The 17,399-nt window shown below is 43.2% G+C and overlaps 1 protein-coding gene across 1 annotated transcript in view; it reads left to right on the forward strand.

The window, feature by feature from the left end:
- Positions 1-902: 902 nt before the first annotated feature.
- ppp1r9ala (protein phosphatase 1 regulatory subunit 9A-like A) overlaps positions 903-17,399 on the forward strand; it is a 34,581-nt gene continuing 18,084 nt past the window's right edge. The window contains exons 1-2 of the mRNA XM_039014936.1: positions 903-1,056; positions 1,611-3,578. Of these exons, the coding sequence (XP_038870864.1) occupies positions 1,767-3,578 (1,812 nt within the window). The 5' untranslated portion in view covers positions 903-1,056; positions 1,611-1,766. The remainder of the gene's footprint in view (positions 1,057-1,610; positions 3,579-17,399) is intronic.

Below are 17,399 nucleotides of genomic sequence, written 5' to 3' on the forward strand. Positions count from 1 at the left end.
CTTTTTTGAGAGTCTTCACAGGTCAGCTATTCTGGAACAATGTTATTAAACTATGAACAGAGTCAAATTATGACACGTACACAGTCAGGATTAGGTTGTGTGATATCTTGGTTGAGTGTCACGTATCTGTCAGTTAGAGAGTCATGCAGGTGACCATTTAGGGAGGTGACGTCTGACCAAGGGGCCAGATATCGCAAGTGTCATAATGCCAAGCCTATTTCACGCAAGATCTCACTCAGCTTATTCACCAAAATCGCAGCCACTGAAATATCAAATATACATATTGCTCTTGAGAGACATTTACCCTTCAAACAATACTATCACTCCCCAAACAATACTACCACTATCAGATAGAGCAGTTGAAGACACATAGCCACCTATAATAATAATAATAATAATAATAATAATTTTGGGGGAGGCTTATTTTTGCCTTTTTACACACAAGTGTGTGATTGAAATGTGTTTCTTGCGTATCCCAACTCCCCCTAAAACACCTGCTGGGAGTGGGGTCACAATTGGGGTTAAGTGCCTTGCTCAAGGACACAGCGACTGATTTTCTTTCACCTTGTCAGCTCCAGGATTCGAACCAGCGACCTTTCTGTTACTGGCCCAATGCTCTAACCTTATATCGGACAGTTGTTGGTTTGAGGATTTTTTTTAATCGTTTTTCCAGACCCAAGTTCTTCTTTCATATGCACCAGTGCGGTAGGTGAGTTTCTCCATGAAATATACAGTACTTCTCTTTCCACGACATTCCCCAAATCTCTCATGTGTCTGCGCAACCTGCATGCACTCAAGAAGAGGGTGGGGGTTTCTAGTCCTGGAATGTGTCCGTGTGCGCGCCCCCGATCTTGTCTGATCGTGTGGCGCGCTCGAGGGCGAGGGTTTGCGCGGCAGCGCGACAGGTCTGTGTCTGGAGTACGAGGAGGGAGGGAAACTATGGAAAGGGGAACGGTGGCGGTGAAGAAATGACAAGTTTGGGAGTATAAATTTCACAAGAGTTGTCTACTGGGGAGTCTTCCGCGCATAGGACGATGAAACAAGTGACCATAGGAGGTAAAGTTAGTTAATCTGTGTGCGGAAAGCTCAGATGTTTTGCTCACGATTTACTTTGAATTGTTACAATGAAACTGATCACCACTAGAGACACTTTGTATCGAACGTGTTTCTCACAGGCGCAGTTGAAACTCTTTAACTGACTTTATTATACATTTGACTGGTTAAGAATTGGATACTTGAAAGCCCGTTCCGAATAAAATCGACTGTAGCCTGTTGTAATTTATAGCATATCTTTACGCAATAGCCTACAGTAAGCTAGTAAACTCATTATGTTGCAGCATGGTGTGTTTTAAATGGTTACTAGTGTTAGATAAAAAATAAAAATGGTTTTAAATTCAGTTTGGCTAAATTTATTGATATCCTTTTGTTAAAGAAGTTGGTCTACAACGATGTACATACAGTACTAGTGGGAGGGGGGGATCCTTTACTATGAAGTTGCCTGAAGTATGCGAGGTCTACATGAAGTTCATATGACACTGGTCCTGGCTGGATAGGTTCGAATAATTCTAACAGCTTGGTTTTGAACGTGTATTTTGCTATTTTCTTTGTAGATGGCCACCACATTACGCATGATTTGAGGTAAGGGCGCCGGAGAATCTCAGCGGGGCCCTTGGCACTGGTCGAGAGAGAACAACAATAGTGGAACAAGAAACAAGGAAATACTTAGTTATATCTCTTCCCAAGACACTCCCTGTAAATCTTTGAAAATGATAAAAGCCGAGAGCAAAGGAGAAAGGACTCTGAGGAGTGCGTCGCCGCATAGAAATGCATACAAGTCGGACTTCCATGCTATCAAGTGCTCATTTGATGGGACGAAATCCGAAGGTGCTGCAAAGACGTATGCAAATGGGTCTAGCGACACCCGGGAGGACACGAGGGGGAGGCCTTTTGGCAATCGGGTGAACAAGATAAAGAATATTTTCCTGCAAATGGATGGTCAGCAGCAAGAGAGTCAAGAGGTGAAATCTGATGTGTTGCTGGTCTCCCCACCAAAGGTACCATTTGCAGTCATCACACACAAAACAAGCTTGAGCAGTGCCACTAGCCCAGAATCTCAAAGTCTAGACAAAAACCCCAAGGGAGAAGATGTCGAAATTGACAAAGCAGCTTTGGCAGAGAAGTTTTGCTCGACCAGAAAACTCTTTGAGAGGAGCATCAAAGAACAACCCGCAGCGGAGAAGTCTACCAACAGAGTTGTAAGCCGGGTGTCCCTGGGCAGTGTGTCTGATGGGGGGAAAAGTACCAGGAGATTGTCGGGGTCCACTGAGACAAGCAACATCAAAACAGAGCCAGGTCCTACACCGTTGGTGAAAAGCCGGCCGGATGAGAGGAGTGATACTGAGGAGACAAAACACGTGTCCAGGCTGTCACTGAATGCTGGACCCCTGTCCAAGCGGCTAGACAACTTCATTGTGGACAGTGACGACGCGGCAAAAGCCACAGAGATGTCATCTAAAGTATGCGGTCCCACTGATCGCTCACTACCTACGTCTCTGACAAGGGAAGGTTTGTATAAATCCACCACTCCAACTAGTGATGCCACTAACAAACCCACCTCCATCGTTACCGGTGTCATTCTCAAACCAACCTCCCCAGTCACTAACGCCACCCGAAAACATATTTCCCCAACAGCCAATGCCACCCAAAAACCCATCTCCCCAGAGCCCGTATCCCCGGGCGGCCAAAGCTCTTACAAGCGCTCCGCCTCAACCAGTGATGGTTTCAGTAGACCATCTGTGAGTAGCGATGGAGTAAAACCCTCCAGCCCATCCCCCAGGGATCAAAAACAGACTACCACGATTGCCAGTAGCGTTTACAGTAGCAACAGGGCCAAAACCTCAGACAGTGCCAAGAGTGATGGGCATGTGGCACAGAGTCTCACCATGGAAAATCCACCTGCCCAGGCCTCATCTCTGCCTGGTATGGTCCGGGCTGAGCTCGTAGTGGTCCAAAATGAGTCATCCGAGAGCGAGGAGAATGAAGATGAGAATGTCGAAGACAGTGTTTTTGTGGAGATGAACGTGCACCCCCCTAAAGAGCTCAAAGTTGAGCTAAAATCACCAGCAAAGGTGATCAGTCAGAATGATGACCCCCATCGGCAGATCTTAGAGAAAGATGAGGGCAAGGAGACCGCGATTACACTGGAGAAGGAAGGAGGAAGTCAAGTTGAGGAGTTGCAGCAGTATGAACTGAAAGAGGAGAGGAGGGAAGACACCAGTCCTGTAAATCAAACTGGGGGTTGCAATGAGGAAGAGGTGGATGAGGAGGTTGCTGAGGAGGAGAGTGAACAGGTGGAACAAAGAATCAGGGGCAAGGTTTCCCCAGTGGTGTACGGCATAGAGAACGCAGCATTTGTGGACGATAGGGATACTGACCAGATCCTCGAGGAGGAACAAGAGCAGGAAGAGCAGCCCTGTGAGGAGAAGTATGAAGAGGACTTTGAGGATGCCCCTGGACTCTCAGATGAGGAGGAACCAGAACCACGGAGGAAGATCAAGTTCTCAACATCACCAATACGGGTAAGAATGTATTATTTAATGTGAAATGTCACATTGTTAATCTAAACTGAAGTTCATGATAATTGCTTTGATTATTCAACTCTTCAAGAATGCAAACCTTACAATAGGGTTTCATAGCTGGCTAACGTTTGTCTGACCTTTTAAAGGTCTGAGAGGGGTCGGTTGTATATGTGGTAATACACTGGACAATGTCACCGCTGGTGCCCTTTGGATCTAACTTATTAACCATTAACTTCGCTCAGTGTTGAAATATTTGTTGAGGGCATTCTTTGGTGCGTTGACTGACAGATCATACACAAAATGAGTATCTTTGTTCCACATGCTGATGTTGTCATGGCTGCTGTAGTAGTATTGTATCATCAGACCAACCGTGTAATGGATGAAAACCCTAACTGTGGCGTGTTTAAGCTTCTGTAAATACTGAGGCATTGCCTAAAGCTGATGTGTCGGAGAGACACATATTTCTCCTATTAAAACTGCAGAGGATCTAGGCTAGTGGTAGCGGAGACATATTTCTCCTATTAAAACTGCAGAGGATCTAGGCTAGTGGTAGCGGAGACATATTTCTCCTATTAAAACTGCAGAGGATCTAGGCTAGTGGTAGCGGAGACATATTTCTCCTATTAAAACTGCAGAGGATCTAGGCTAGTGGTAGCGGAGACATATTTGCGGATGTTAGTCCGGAATGCTCCGAGGGGTATTTTTGGAAACATTGTTGACATTACATAAGGGCTATGAATGAGGACAGCCGGGAGGGAACTGGAGTGACGTGTGGTGGAACCTGACTTTTACTGTACAGTATAAACAACCTTATCATGGCTCCTCCAGTGACTTGTAGGATGTTGGTTATAGGCCTACTCCCTGAGAAGGATTCTTTCCATTCACTGTTAATCAGCCATGCATACTTGTGAACATGTAAGGACTTTTTTTTGCCAACGTGTAGATGTTCATTCACTCGTATGATCTGATTTACAGACCGGTGCCAAGTCATTTCATGACAGTGGTATGTATGTGGAATTCTTGGTTTTACTATTTAATCTCTGCCTTTTACAAGCAGAACATAAATCCCTTTTGGGAACAAACGACACAATCCAGAACTCCCACCCATCTATTGTGTTAATGATCCGCCAGGTCTATATGCTCAGTTGGCTGCCGGTGAGTGATTTAAAGATGGTAAGCTAGAGGGTATTTTTATCTGGGCCTGTGCTTGGCATTACCAAACAAATTATGTCATTTATTTGATCCCCCCCCCAGTGGCAATCATGTAAACAGCATTAACATTGAGTGGGCTGGGTTGGGTGATATCTCCTATTATCACCACATCTAATCAACGTTTTGGTAGAACAGGGGAAAACAAATAATTTCAGGGCATTCCATAGCCTATGATCTGGTCAATGTTTATCCAGAGCCTCAAATGTGTTATCTGAGGGTGTGTATGCCCCCAAATGGTCTGGTAGGGGTTCCTAGGGAGGAGGTCCTGGAAAAGGGGGCCAGTAGCTGACCTGGAGGACGACACGAACAACAGTGCGCTGCATCTGTCCCAGGGATGACGTAGCAGAGATTAGCCTGGCTTTACACTTTACAACAATGTGTTGCATTGTATTCCTCCTGCTCAGTAACACTTCACATATTGACAGAGCTCAATAACCAGTCCCTCCAGGATTTTGCAATTCTGCGAGAGCTCGCAATTTTAACCAATCACTGCATAAAATGGTTCAATCAAGCAAAACGTCGTCAAACTTTTCCCCTTGTCAGTGCATTTTCATGATAAATTTGACAAAATCGTTGCAAAAAGCTAAATCAAGCATTTCTGCCTCCAACTATTTATTTTTTTGAAACGGCACAAAATCCTGGAAGAACTGAGTTAAAGCTGATTTATGCTTTATCCGGTATGCGATCAAGAGGCTCCGTACAGAGAGTGTGACACAATTGTGAAGCCTCCGGAGGCTTGTGGATGCCAAATCAAGCTCTGGAGCACATCGCTGTGCAACTCCCAAATGTTATAACAATGTGGAGGGCTCCGTATAGCTCCGCATTGACATGATTGGTTGACCGTAGGTGGGAGCGGTACGTCCTGTATTAACTTCTGCAGAGGCTGCATCGCAGTAAATGCTGTACGCCCAATACGGATGCGGAATGACCATAAATCGGCTTTAATAATGATGGGGGAAAAATATTGGTATAGTTATATATCACAGTATTATTTTGGATAATAAAAAAAACAATATACATACATACATACATACATACATACAGTACCAGTCAACAGTTTGGACACACCTACTCATTCAAGGGTTTTTCTTTATTTTTACTTTTTCAAAGTAAGCCTGGAGGTGTGTTGGGTCATTGTCCTGTTGAAAAACAAATGATAGTCCTACTAAGCGCAAACCAGATGGGATGGCGTATCGCTGCAGAATGCTGTGGTAGCCATGCTGGTTAAGTGTGCCTTGAATTCTAAATAAATCACTGACAGTGTCACCAGCAAAGCACCATCACACCTCCTCCATGCTTCATGGTGGGAACAACACATGCAGAGAACATCAGTTCACCTACTCTGCGTCTCAAAAAGACACGGTGGTTGAAACCAAAAATCTCACATTTGGACTCATCAGTCCAAAGGACAAATTTCCACCGGTTTAATGTCCATTGCTCGTGTTTCTAGGCCCAAGCAAGTCTCTTCTTATTATTGGTGTCCTTTAGTAGTGGTTTCTTTGCAGCAATTCAACCATGAAGGTCTGATTCATGCTGTCTCCTCTGAACAGTTGATGTTGAGATGTGTTTGTTACTTGAACACTGTGAAGCATTTATTTGGGCTGCAATCGGAGGTGCAGTTAACTCAAATGGACTTATCCTCTGCAGCAGAGGTAACTCTGGGTCTTCCTTTCCTGTGGCGATCTTCATGAGAGCCAGTTTCATCATAGCACTTGATGGTTTTTGCATCTGCACTTGAAGAGACGTTCAAAGTTCTTAATGTTCTGCATTGACTGACCTTTATGTCTTAAAGTAATGATGGACTGTCGTTTCTCTTTGCTTATTAGAGCTGTTCTTCTGTATACCAACCATACCTTGTCACAACACAACTGATTGGCTCAAAGGCATTAAGAAGAAATTCCGCAAATTAACTTTAACAAGGCACACCTGTTAATTGAAATGCATTCCAATTGACTTCCTCATGAAGCTGGTTGAGCGGAGGCCAAGAGTCTGCAAAGCTGTCATCAAGGCAAAGGGTGGTTACTTTGAAGAATCTCAAATATAAAATATATTTTGATTTGTTTGACACTTTTTGGGGGGGTTACTACATGATTCCATATGTGTTATTTCATAGTTTTGATGTCTTCACTATTATTCTACAATGTAGACAATTGTAAAAAATAAAGAAAAACCCTTCAATGAGTAGGTGTCCAAACTTTTGACTGGTACTGTGTGTGTGTATGTGTATATATATATATATATAAATGCTCCAGTATTTTTCATCCTAGAACTTGTTCTCCATCTTCTTTTTAAATAGTGAGTCAACATGTTTTCAACATTTTTATTTCCATGACTGATCAAAACTATTTTTCTCATGACTCTCTTGTTTCTCTGCAGCAGACAAACACTGAGTGTATAAAACAAAACATATTGCGTTGCACCTCCTTTTGCTCTCAGAACAGCCTCAATTTGTTGGGCATGGACTCTACAAGGAGTCAAAAGCGTTCCATAGGAATGCTGGCCCATGTTGACTCCAATGCTTCTCACAGTTGTCAATTTGGCTGGACGTCATTTGGATGGTGGACCATTCTTGATACACACAGGAAACTGTTGAGCGTGAAAAATCCAGCAGTGTTGCAGTTCTTGACACACTCAAACCCGTGCGCCTGGCACCTACTACCATACACCATTCAAAGGCGCTTAAATCTTTTGTCTTGCCCATTTTTAAATTTTAAATTTTTATTTAACCTTTATTTAACTCGGCAAGTCAGTTAAGAACAAATTCTTATTTACAATGACGGCATAGGAACAGTGGGTTAACTGCCTTGTTCAGGGGCAGAATGACAGATTTTTACCTTGTCAGCTCGTGGATCTGATCTAGCAACCTTTGGGTTACTGGCCCAACGCTCTAACCACGAGGCTACCTGCCGCCCCATTCTCCCTCTTAATGGCACACATACACAATCCATAGTTCAGTTGTCTCAAGGCTTAAAAATCCTTCTTTAACATGTCTCCTCCCATTCATCTCCACTGATTTTGAAGTGGATTTAACAATTGATATCAATAAGGGATCATAGCTTTCACCTGGATTCACCTGGTCAGTATGTCATGGAAAGAGCAGGTGTTCATAAGGTTTTGTATAGTGAGCAATATGGTACCTGAAATGGCAATAAAATCACAGTATCGAATCGCAATACATATAGAACAGTGAGAATCGCAACAGTGTGCGTGAAGACATTCACAAACTTGTTCGGCAATTCAAACCATTGCAAACTCCACAATCAAACACAGTTTCAGTAAATAATGAATTAATGCATTTCTTAAACTCCTGTGATAAATGTATGATCACCAGTGTTTTTGTCCCGATAACACTAAGATTAGAGGGCGTCTCCATGTTAGGACTAAGCCCTCCGTGTGATGAGGGAGTATCTCTTACCAAAACAAGGATGAGATGTCTCCTGCTATGTGTTGACTCAGAAAGGGAATGCACTATATGGAAAAAAAATCTTCAACAATTAAATTGCAAGCAGGAATGGTTTCTCTTACAATACTTATCAATTTGTTTCCAAAGTGTAGCCTTACAAGGTTAGAAAGTCAAGTTATGTGTGCTGTATTCGTTCCCTCTCAAATAGAGTACCACAGTATGAGTCATAATACCCATAAACCCTGGCGGTCAAACAAGGAAATGGTTCCAATCGTTTTTCCACCATTCATTTTTCCCAAAGGGGATTTTAGAAACACTTAAAATAAGGGCTGTGTTTCGTGTGAGCATACCCTGTCGGGATGTTTTGATAACCATTTAAATCTCTCTAGGACAAGGTGACACTAATAGGGATGGGCAACCCAACTGTAGGATTGCACATTCAGCAAATCACCAGGAGAGGGACTTCCCTTTGAATCCATTTACCAATTACTGTGTTGGTTGTGCTCATAAAATGAATCATAACTGCAGAATTAGCAGAGGCGCCACTCTGGAAATGTTATGTACTTGTAGAGTATATTGTTCCAAACAATCTGTCTTAAAATTAACCAAATCTAAAAGAATAGTTGAGATGAATAATGTATAAAGTCAGTGAAAATGTGTGTTTCAGAATCTAAACATACTCCATATGTTTGAGCACACTATGTGGAGTATAATGAAACCAAGATGTTGTCTGCATCATGTACGGTTAATTTTTTTAATATATATATTTTTATTTCACCTTTATTTAACCAGGTAGGCCAGTTGAGAACAAGTTCTCATTTACAACTGCGACCTGGCCAAGATAAAGCAAAGCAGTGCGACACAAACAACACAGAGTTAAAAATGGGATAAACAAATGCACAGTCAATAACACAATAGAAAAATCTATATACAGTGTGTGCAAATGTAGTAAGATTAGGGAGGTAAGGCAAAAAGGCCATAGTGGTGAAATAATTACAATTTACTATTAACACTAGAGTGATAGATGTGCAGAAGATGAATGTGCAAGTAGAGATACTGGGGTGCAAAGGAGCAACAAAAAAATAAAATAACAATATGGGGATGAGGTAGTTGGGTGAGTTATTTACAGATGGGCTGTGTACAGGTGCAGCTGCTCTGACAGTTGATGCTTAAAGTTAGTGAGGGAGATATAAGACTCCAGCTTCAGTGATTTTTGCAATTAGTTCCAGTCATTGGCAGCAGAGAACCGGAAGGAAAGGCGCCCAAAGGAGGAGTTGGCTTTGGGGACAACCAGTGAAATATACCTGCTGGAACATAGGGTCTTACAGGAGGCATGTATAGGAATAAAAAGGGCCTAAAATGGCCACTTTCATCATGACATGAAAAAAAATGATTGTTTGTGATACAGATGTAAAAGGCATGTTGAATATTTTACCTCACAATTAAATTCCTAAGTGAGAATTGCCTGAACAATCGGAGATACCTGTGGACTTGCCCATTTGACAGTTTGATCTTCACCTTTAGCCTAACTGAAGCATCTTTCCTTTGCACCTCCAGCACAAGTCTGTCCTCGCCTCTAGCGGCACATTACCAATGACGTCCTAGTTCTCTTTACTAGTAGTGCTTGACTGGGGGCTTCCATTGACAATGACTCTCTCCCCCACCAGTCGTGCCCATCCTTTTTCCTCCAACAGTGTGCAGGTCTGAGCTGGCCCTGTCATGGCGGGCCACTCTGGAGCCCTGGCCTGCTATCAGAGGAGAGATGAAGTGCTTTGTGCTCCAGCCTGCAGCAGGATTAGGTCTCTGTGTGTAACCTGAGCCTGTACAGAGAGGTTGTCATCTGAAGAAGAAAGGTCATCTTTGTCAAGCTGCTGCTGCTGCAGGAGACATCCATTCTGAACATGTCCCCAAACCAAATTCAAAAGGCACTTTGCAGTTGCACATGTGGATAGACTGTTAGTTTCCCCCTGATTTTTAATAGATTGTAATTCATTCAGATTAATTGTTTGAGAGATGCATGTATTCTCATCATATTCCGTTAACTCTATAGTTTATCTGTTTGTTCTGTTTGATACCGTCTTTAAAAAAAATAGAGGTTGTCTGGTGTTTTTACTTGGGGAATCACAACTTTACGTGACACTCCTGATCTGTGCCCATCAGAAGCTGAGTATTCCAAGCAGAAGTGCCATATTGATTTAAAGGTTAGGCTTATTTATCTTACTAGGTGACACTAAGGACCTTTAAAAAAAACAAAAAAATCTCAGTCTGCTATACTACACACTGGCTCGTTAACACGTGCACACTCATTCATATTCCTACAGTATACGCCAGGAAACAGGGCGGACTGCTGCTCCTTGATTTACTGCGGTCTAAATCTCTGTATTGCTGAAGGTTCCTCAAGTCAGTCCGTGCGTTAATACGGTGGTGGGGAAATATCTTGGTAGTATTTGTCTAGCGGACCACTTTAATGGGGCGTTGGATAGGATATACTGCATTCCCATTGCAGCTGTGTCAGTAGTAATGTACTGCAGCAGCAGTCCCATGACCGACAGTACAGGCCTCATGGTAAATATTCATAAAACACGGGGCTTATGCCTTAACATAGTCTTTCCCACACATTTGCTTCCTTTCTGAGATGCCTCTTGCACAGTCTATCGTTTTATGTATACTGAACAAAAATATAAACGCAACATGCAAAAATGTCAAAGATTTTACTGAGTTACAGTTCAAATAAGGAAATCAGTCATTTGAAATAAATTCATTAGGTCCTAATCTATGGATTTCACATGACTGGGGATACAGATATGGCATCTGTTGGTCACAGATACTTTTTTTAAAAAGTAGGGGCGTGGATCAGAAAACCAGTCAATAACTGGTGGGACCACCATTTGCCTCATGCAGTACAACATAACTCCTTCGCATAGAGTTGATCAGGCTGTTGATTGTGGCCTGTGGAATGTTGTCCCACTCCTCTTGAATGGCTGTGTGAAGTTGCTGGATAATGGCAGGTACTGCAACACGTTATCGTACACGTCGATCCAGAGCATCCCAAACATGCTCAATGGGTGACATGTCTGAGTATGCAGGCCTTAGAAGAACTGGGAGATTTGTGTACAGATCCTTGCGACATGGGGCCGTGCATTATCATGCTGAAACATGAGGTGATGGCGGTGGATGAATGGCACGACAATGGGCCTCAGGATCTCGTCACGGTATCTCTTTGCATTCAATTTGTCATCAATTAAAATGCAATTGTGTTCGTTGTCCGTAGCTTATGCCTGCCCACATCATAACCCCACCGCCACCATGTGGCACTCTGTTCACAACGTTGACATCAGCAAACTGCTCGCCCACACGACGCCATACACGTGGTCTGCGGTTGTGAGGCTGGTTGGACTTATTGTCAAATTCTCTAAAATGACGTTGGAGGCGGCTTATGGTACATACATGAACATTAAATTCTCTGGCAACAGCTCGGGTGGACATTCCTGCAGTCAGTAAGCCAATTGCACACTCTCAACTTGAGACATCTGTGGCATTGTGTAGTGACAAAACTGCACATTTTACAGTGGCCTTTTATTGTCCCCAGCACAAGGTGCACCTGTGTAATGATCATGCTGTTTAATCAGCTTCTTGATATGCCATATCTGACAGGTGGATGGATTATCTTGGCAAGGGAGAAATGCTCACTGACAGGGATGTAAACAAATTTGTGCACAAAATTTGAGAGAAAAAAACTTTTTGTGCTTATGGAAAATGTCTAGGATCTTTTATTTTAGCAATTTTTGCCCTGTGTAATATAGCTTTGCTTTTAATGGCACTTCAAAGAGCTTTTGAAACATTTGGTTGCACCCGTCAGTAGAGGTAAGGAAAGGGTTAACCCCTCCGCACATTCGGAATAGTTTTTCTAGGTGTGTCCTAATCTGAGGAAAATCATGGAGTGGTGTGACACAGAGCTATGTTCAAACTGAACCACAGGACTTACACACAGCACACCCGGCTATCTGTGTCTGCTGGAATTCAGGTTCACCTTGACACCAATGCTATGACCACAGGTTGGAGAATTACAGTGGAGCGGTAACACTCCCAAGTGCCAGGTGTGTTATTATCCTGTTGTAGATACAGTGTAGTACAGAGGTATTATGTACACTGTAGTTAAGCAGTTCATTCACTGTCCAAAGGGGCTGGGGTAACTACTGTTCTGCACTGCACATCGTGGTTTCAGCCCGGGTGGAGTAGACGTTGGGCGATAAGTTAATCATCAGAGAAAAGTAAATGGCAGCAGGAACCAGGATGTGCACCTGCTGCTCTCACACTCTGCCCCACCCCCACCACGCTGTCACAGGAAGTACCATGCACTGACTCGGTCAAGTAAACACAGACATTGTCCCTTCCCTCACACACAGGGTGTGGTGGATAATATATTTGATAGGGCATTGTAAATAAGAGTATGTTAGTCGTTTGCTGGCTAACTTTTGCGTGTACTGCGAACTGCACTCAACATTGATTGGTTGCAGAGCATTTTATGTCTGGAGTACTTTTTCTTTACTGGCTTAACTATAGTCTCAACTTTCTATACTGTTAGACACTGATCTTTCAGGAGTGTACTGTTCGCTGTATGTATAGGGAAGGCATCAGCCATCTCTGTCATGCTGTAGCAGCGTCATTCGTGCTGACTATGTAAGGGACAAACGTCTGCCAGTGGTGACGGTATGTTCCCCTCTGTCCCCCTGCTTCTCTCCATTTGCTTCAACCCACAAGCACTGAAATTGAATTCCTCGTACCAGAGGCTGTGTGATTACTCATGTATGTTGTAAAATCTGAAACGGATCCTTTGTTCACAGCAGTGGGCTGTGCCACTCCTCTCCTTCCCACTTTGTTTCCTGCATGTGAATCCTGGAAAGTGAGTGAGGGTAGATATAGTCCGGGCCCACCACTGTGGCCAGGGGAACTCCAAGAGGGGCTACTCCATACAGCATGATAGAGGCCTCTAGTGGCCAAAAGGGCATATTAGCATGGGCAGCACCATTGAGGGTTTCCAAAATTTTTATGTAGTCAACTGGGTGGGACTTCCAACTTTATTGCCTGATCCCTCCTGGTGACCCTGTTGGAGTCATGTCCAACCAGGTCATCAGCAGGGATAAGCCGATCTTGAAGAAGAAAGCCTAAATGGCGCTGCCAATGCTGTCACAGATGCTATAATGGCACAGATACAAAGTTGAGTCCTCTTTCGCTATGGGCTACTCCCTTCCGTCCCATCCACAAAGTGTTATGCTTTCCATTTCCTATCTCTGTTTGGTGGCAACAGGAATGTGTCTGACACACTCCCTCTTATCCAGCCAGCAGTGAAAGGGGGATACTCAGTCAGTTGTACAACTGAATGCATTCAACTGACATTTGTCTTCCGCATTTAAGCCAAACCAGCATAGCCTGAGAAGAGAGTGAGGCCTGGCCAGGATCTGGGCTCTCTCCAGCCACCTGGGCTAGCACTGGGCTGGAGACTGGAGGGATGGGCCTGAATACCAATACAGCTGCCTCAATGCTGCCTTTTAAGCTCTTTGGCACAGGGAGAGACTGGCTGGTCTGGGGCTGATTGTGATTGCCTCATACTGTGTTTCATTATGTGATTACAAATAAGTACATCAATAACTTGTGTTTTCAGCGCCACAGAAGATGAAGTGGTATCAGATACTTTTTATCCGCACGGCAGGACACACAAGGTTAATCTGAATCTGCGGGCCATGTGTAAACAAACCTGCTCAACTTGTCTCTACTCCAAGCTCCTTTGATTTTATGTGACCGACCGGCTCCATTCAGTCTTATGTTAAATTGTGTGTTTTGTTTTACATTGGATAAAAGTAGAGACAACTGTACAGCAATAAATAAATAAATGAATATTTAGATAAAGTGCACAAGTGCTCATTCATAAATTCACTCGATCGTGGGACAAACAAATACAATCACAAGAAAATGGTATATCATACACTACAGTTGAGGAACAGTGGGAAAGTAATTCTGCTTTGAAAGTTGATGAACTTGTAACCTCACTTTTGAGAAAATGCCCTTTGAATAATTTGGTACCTACTGGAGAGCTTTTCTTCGTCTTCACCCATTCAGCATCGTTCACACCATGTTAAGCTTTAGCCCCAACCATCTCTTTAAGGATTCACATGTGAGGCTACTGTATGTACTAAACAACCAAAGATTTCAAGAGGCTGGTTTATACTACTTGCGTGTTCGTCAATTTAATCTGGAGTGCCAGAGTGTGCTCTGGGCGTTCATAAACTTAGAGCTTGTCAGATTTGCCGTTAGTAAATTCAGAGCGTTCAGCTCTCAGAGCGCTCAGAGCGCACACTGGACGCTCTGGCCGAGGAGTAGGGTTGATCTGAGCATTCTGACCTAACAGCAGTCAAGCACCCAAGCTAACTGGCTAACGTTGGCTAGCTTGCTAGCTACTTCCAGACACAAATGAGAGAACAGCTCACTCTGACCATTTTACTCGCCCTAGCAGAGCTGGTTAGGCTGTTTTCATGTTATCCAGAGCGTTGGTGACTGCAACTGTGCTGCTGGCAACAATTGAATGACGCTTTTTTGCAAACATTTACTGACACCGGCCGTATTCAACGGGTATCGAGTGTTGGTAAATTTGTCAGTTATTCTGCGCTCTGGCACATTCTGACGAAAGTTTACCAGAGCAAATTTACCAGCTACGCCTATCGACAGTTGTCGCAGTGACATCATAAACATTCTGTTGAAATAGTTACTTGCATAATGTATTTTGTTTAGACATGTAGCTAGCTAGCTAAACAATGAACCATAATCCGATCTCATAACGTTACTACCCTGCATGAATCTGCAGGTAGCTAACCAACCAGGTTCAATATTAGCTAGCTAACGTTAGGCTATAACTAACAATGCAAATGGCTCTGAGATACGAATAATATTACTACACAGATCATACATGTAACGTTAGCTAACTAGCTAACAGTACACTTTAACTTTAAATGAAAACAACTTTCTGACAAAATTTGAAACGTAAGATGTCAGAAAATGTTGCTAGCTTGACTCTCTTACCCATATATATGGATGGACACCTCTCCTTCTCCCTCATGGTTGCCCCTTAGCTTGAAGATGTAATCCGTAGACAAGTGTGTGTTCTCTTTTCGACCCTGTCGGCATATTTGCAATCAATCTCCTTAGCTATCATACTCTAATTCCACTGATTTCAAAACTCGGTCCTCCAGAAAGTGGAGAACAGCCCCTATGCAGTTCTACGACGTGATATATTTCAAAAAAGCTGCGTTAAAAATGATTACCTACACATACTGACCAGCTCATGTTATAGACAGACGCGTGCCAGATGGCAGACCAATCCAAACTCATCTCTCTGCATTATCTCAGCCAATCATGGCTAGCGGGTAGGTTGCTGCCTTTTTCCGTGGCTAAACCAACTAGGCTAGTAATTTTAACAATTTTATTCTTATTTACAGATGGTGTACAAATTTGTTATTAAGGCACATGAAAGTTCACATGTTCCAGAAGGCATTTCTGCCAAAAAAAATGCGTTTTGATTTTTTTTTTTTACAATGGTGCTCCTGTGAAGTAGTGACGTGCGACATACACCTAGTTTCCTGAAACAAGTCACATATCTGATTCCAAAATGGAATTACGCTGCATTCTATCTTTCTCAGACTCCACATCACGAAACACAGGGTTAGGGTCTTTGGCCTCTTTGTCCCAATTAAACAGCCAGTCAGTATCTTTCTTTTCCAGAGTGATTCATTCATTGTTTATTTCTTCAAAGGTAGAGTTCAAAAGTAGGCCTACTTGACATAGTTTTTGTAATCCAACCAATGTATATGTTTATCTGGTCCTATGTTTCTGTAGAGCATGCTAGCAGGAAATAGTGGACCTATTCTGTGCTCGGTTTATTCAGGACTGAATAACTTGGTGGCATGCTTTCTTTCCTAATTACTGTATGATCCGCACCAGACCCCTTTCCCGTTCCCACAGCATGTTTTCATTTGTAGAGCTGCTTACGTAATGTGCTCCTCCCGATCCAGTGCTCTGTGCTCGCTTTGGTGCCCTGGTGCGGTGCTGCATTCTCTGGTTAGTTTCCCTCTCAGCTGCTGACTCATTTCCCACAGTGGTATTTTTTTGGGGGGAAGGGATAACGGGAGAGGGGAAAGTTTTGTGCGTGTGTGTGTGTCTACAGCAACCCTCTGTGGTGGTTGAAGGTGGATGACGTGCAATAATCAAGCCAGGCGTGCTGAGAGACGGGCTTTCACAAGACGTGGAGAAAGAGAAAATATGAAGCAGATGGCACTATGGTTTACCAAGCCACTTCACAGCTTCTGCCACCCCATTAAAGATTTAGAGGCACGACAAAAAAACTAATGCTACATTAATTGCCAAGCTTTCAGCCAAGTAGTCAAAGGAAATGCAGTGAGCTTGACCAATTGATTTTGAATCTGCTTGTCCTGGTCGGTGTAGGCTAAGTGATGTTCACTGAAAGTTGGGCCTCCAGAGTTGGAACCAATGGTGACCCTTACCTGCCCAACCACCAGGCCTGCACACAGAGATAAAGGTAACTGGGGGTTTCACATGGTAACTGGAGATCGGTGATAACAACAGCAAGCTGTGTTTTTTCGGGGCTAATAAAGAGATTGATTTCTGAGTCTTTTTCTTGTGTCTACCACACAAGACAGTGCTTGAGTGATTAGGTTTCAGCCGCAGAGAAAGGAACGTTGTTCCGAATAGCTGGAAGTATTCCATGGCAACAGGAAAGTCGGACAAAAAAAAGTGCCAGGGAAGAAGCCAAGCGAAACCACTGCAGTGCTGCAGAGTCCAACTGAAGCCTGGGATTCATCAGTGTGTTCCCTCCGTTCCACAGTTACATTTTCTCCACCTAATTACTGTGAACCCCCAAAACCAAGCCTTTTTCATCCTTAAAGACATGTCCTGTCTGCTTTCGTTTTATTGATTTGTTTGGATTTGAACTGGCTATTAAATCCCAAACTGACCTGCCTGGTTGTTCATGTAAATACTGACTTTTGTAGAGCACACTGTTCTCAATCTTTTTAAAATGTGTGTGTGTGTGTGTGTCTCAGATAAACCAAGGACTGATGTGCTTTGACTGAACTGGTTTCATTTGAAATACCATAGAACATTTGTACGCCCTGTATTATTTGGCAAATCCACTGTAA

Source organism: Salvelinus namaycush, chromosome 19 (genome assembly GCF_016432855.1).
Source record: "Salvelinus namaycush isolate Seneca chromosome 19, SaNama_1.0, whole genome shotgun sequence".
In the NCBI taxonomy this organism is placed as follows: domain Eukaryota; kingdom Metazoa; phylum Chordata; class Actinopteri; order Salmoniformes; family Salmonidae; genus Salvelinus; species Salvelinus namaycush.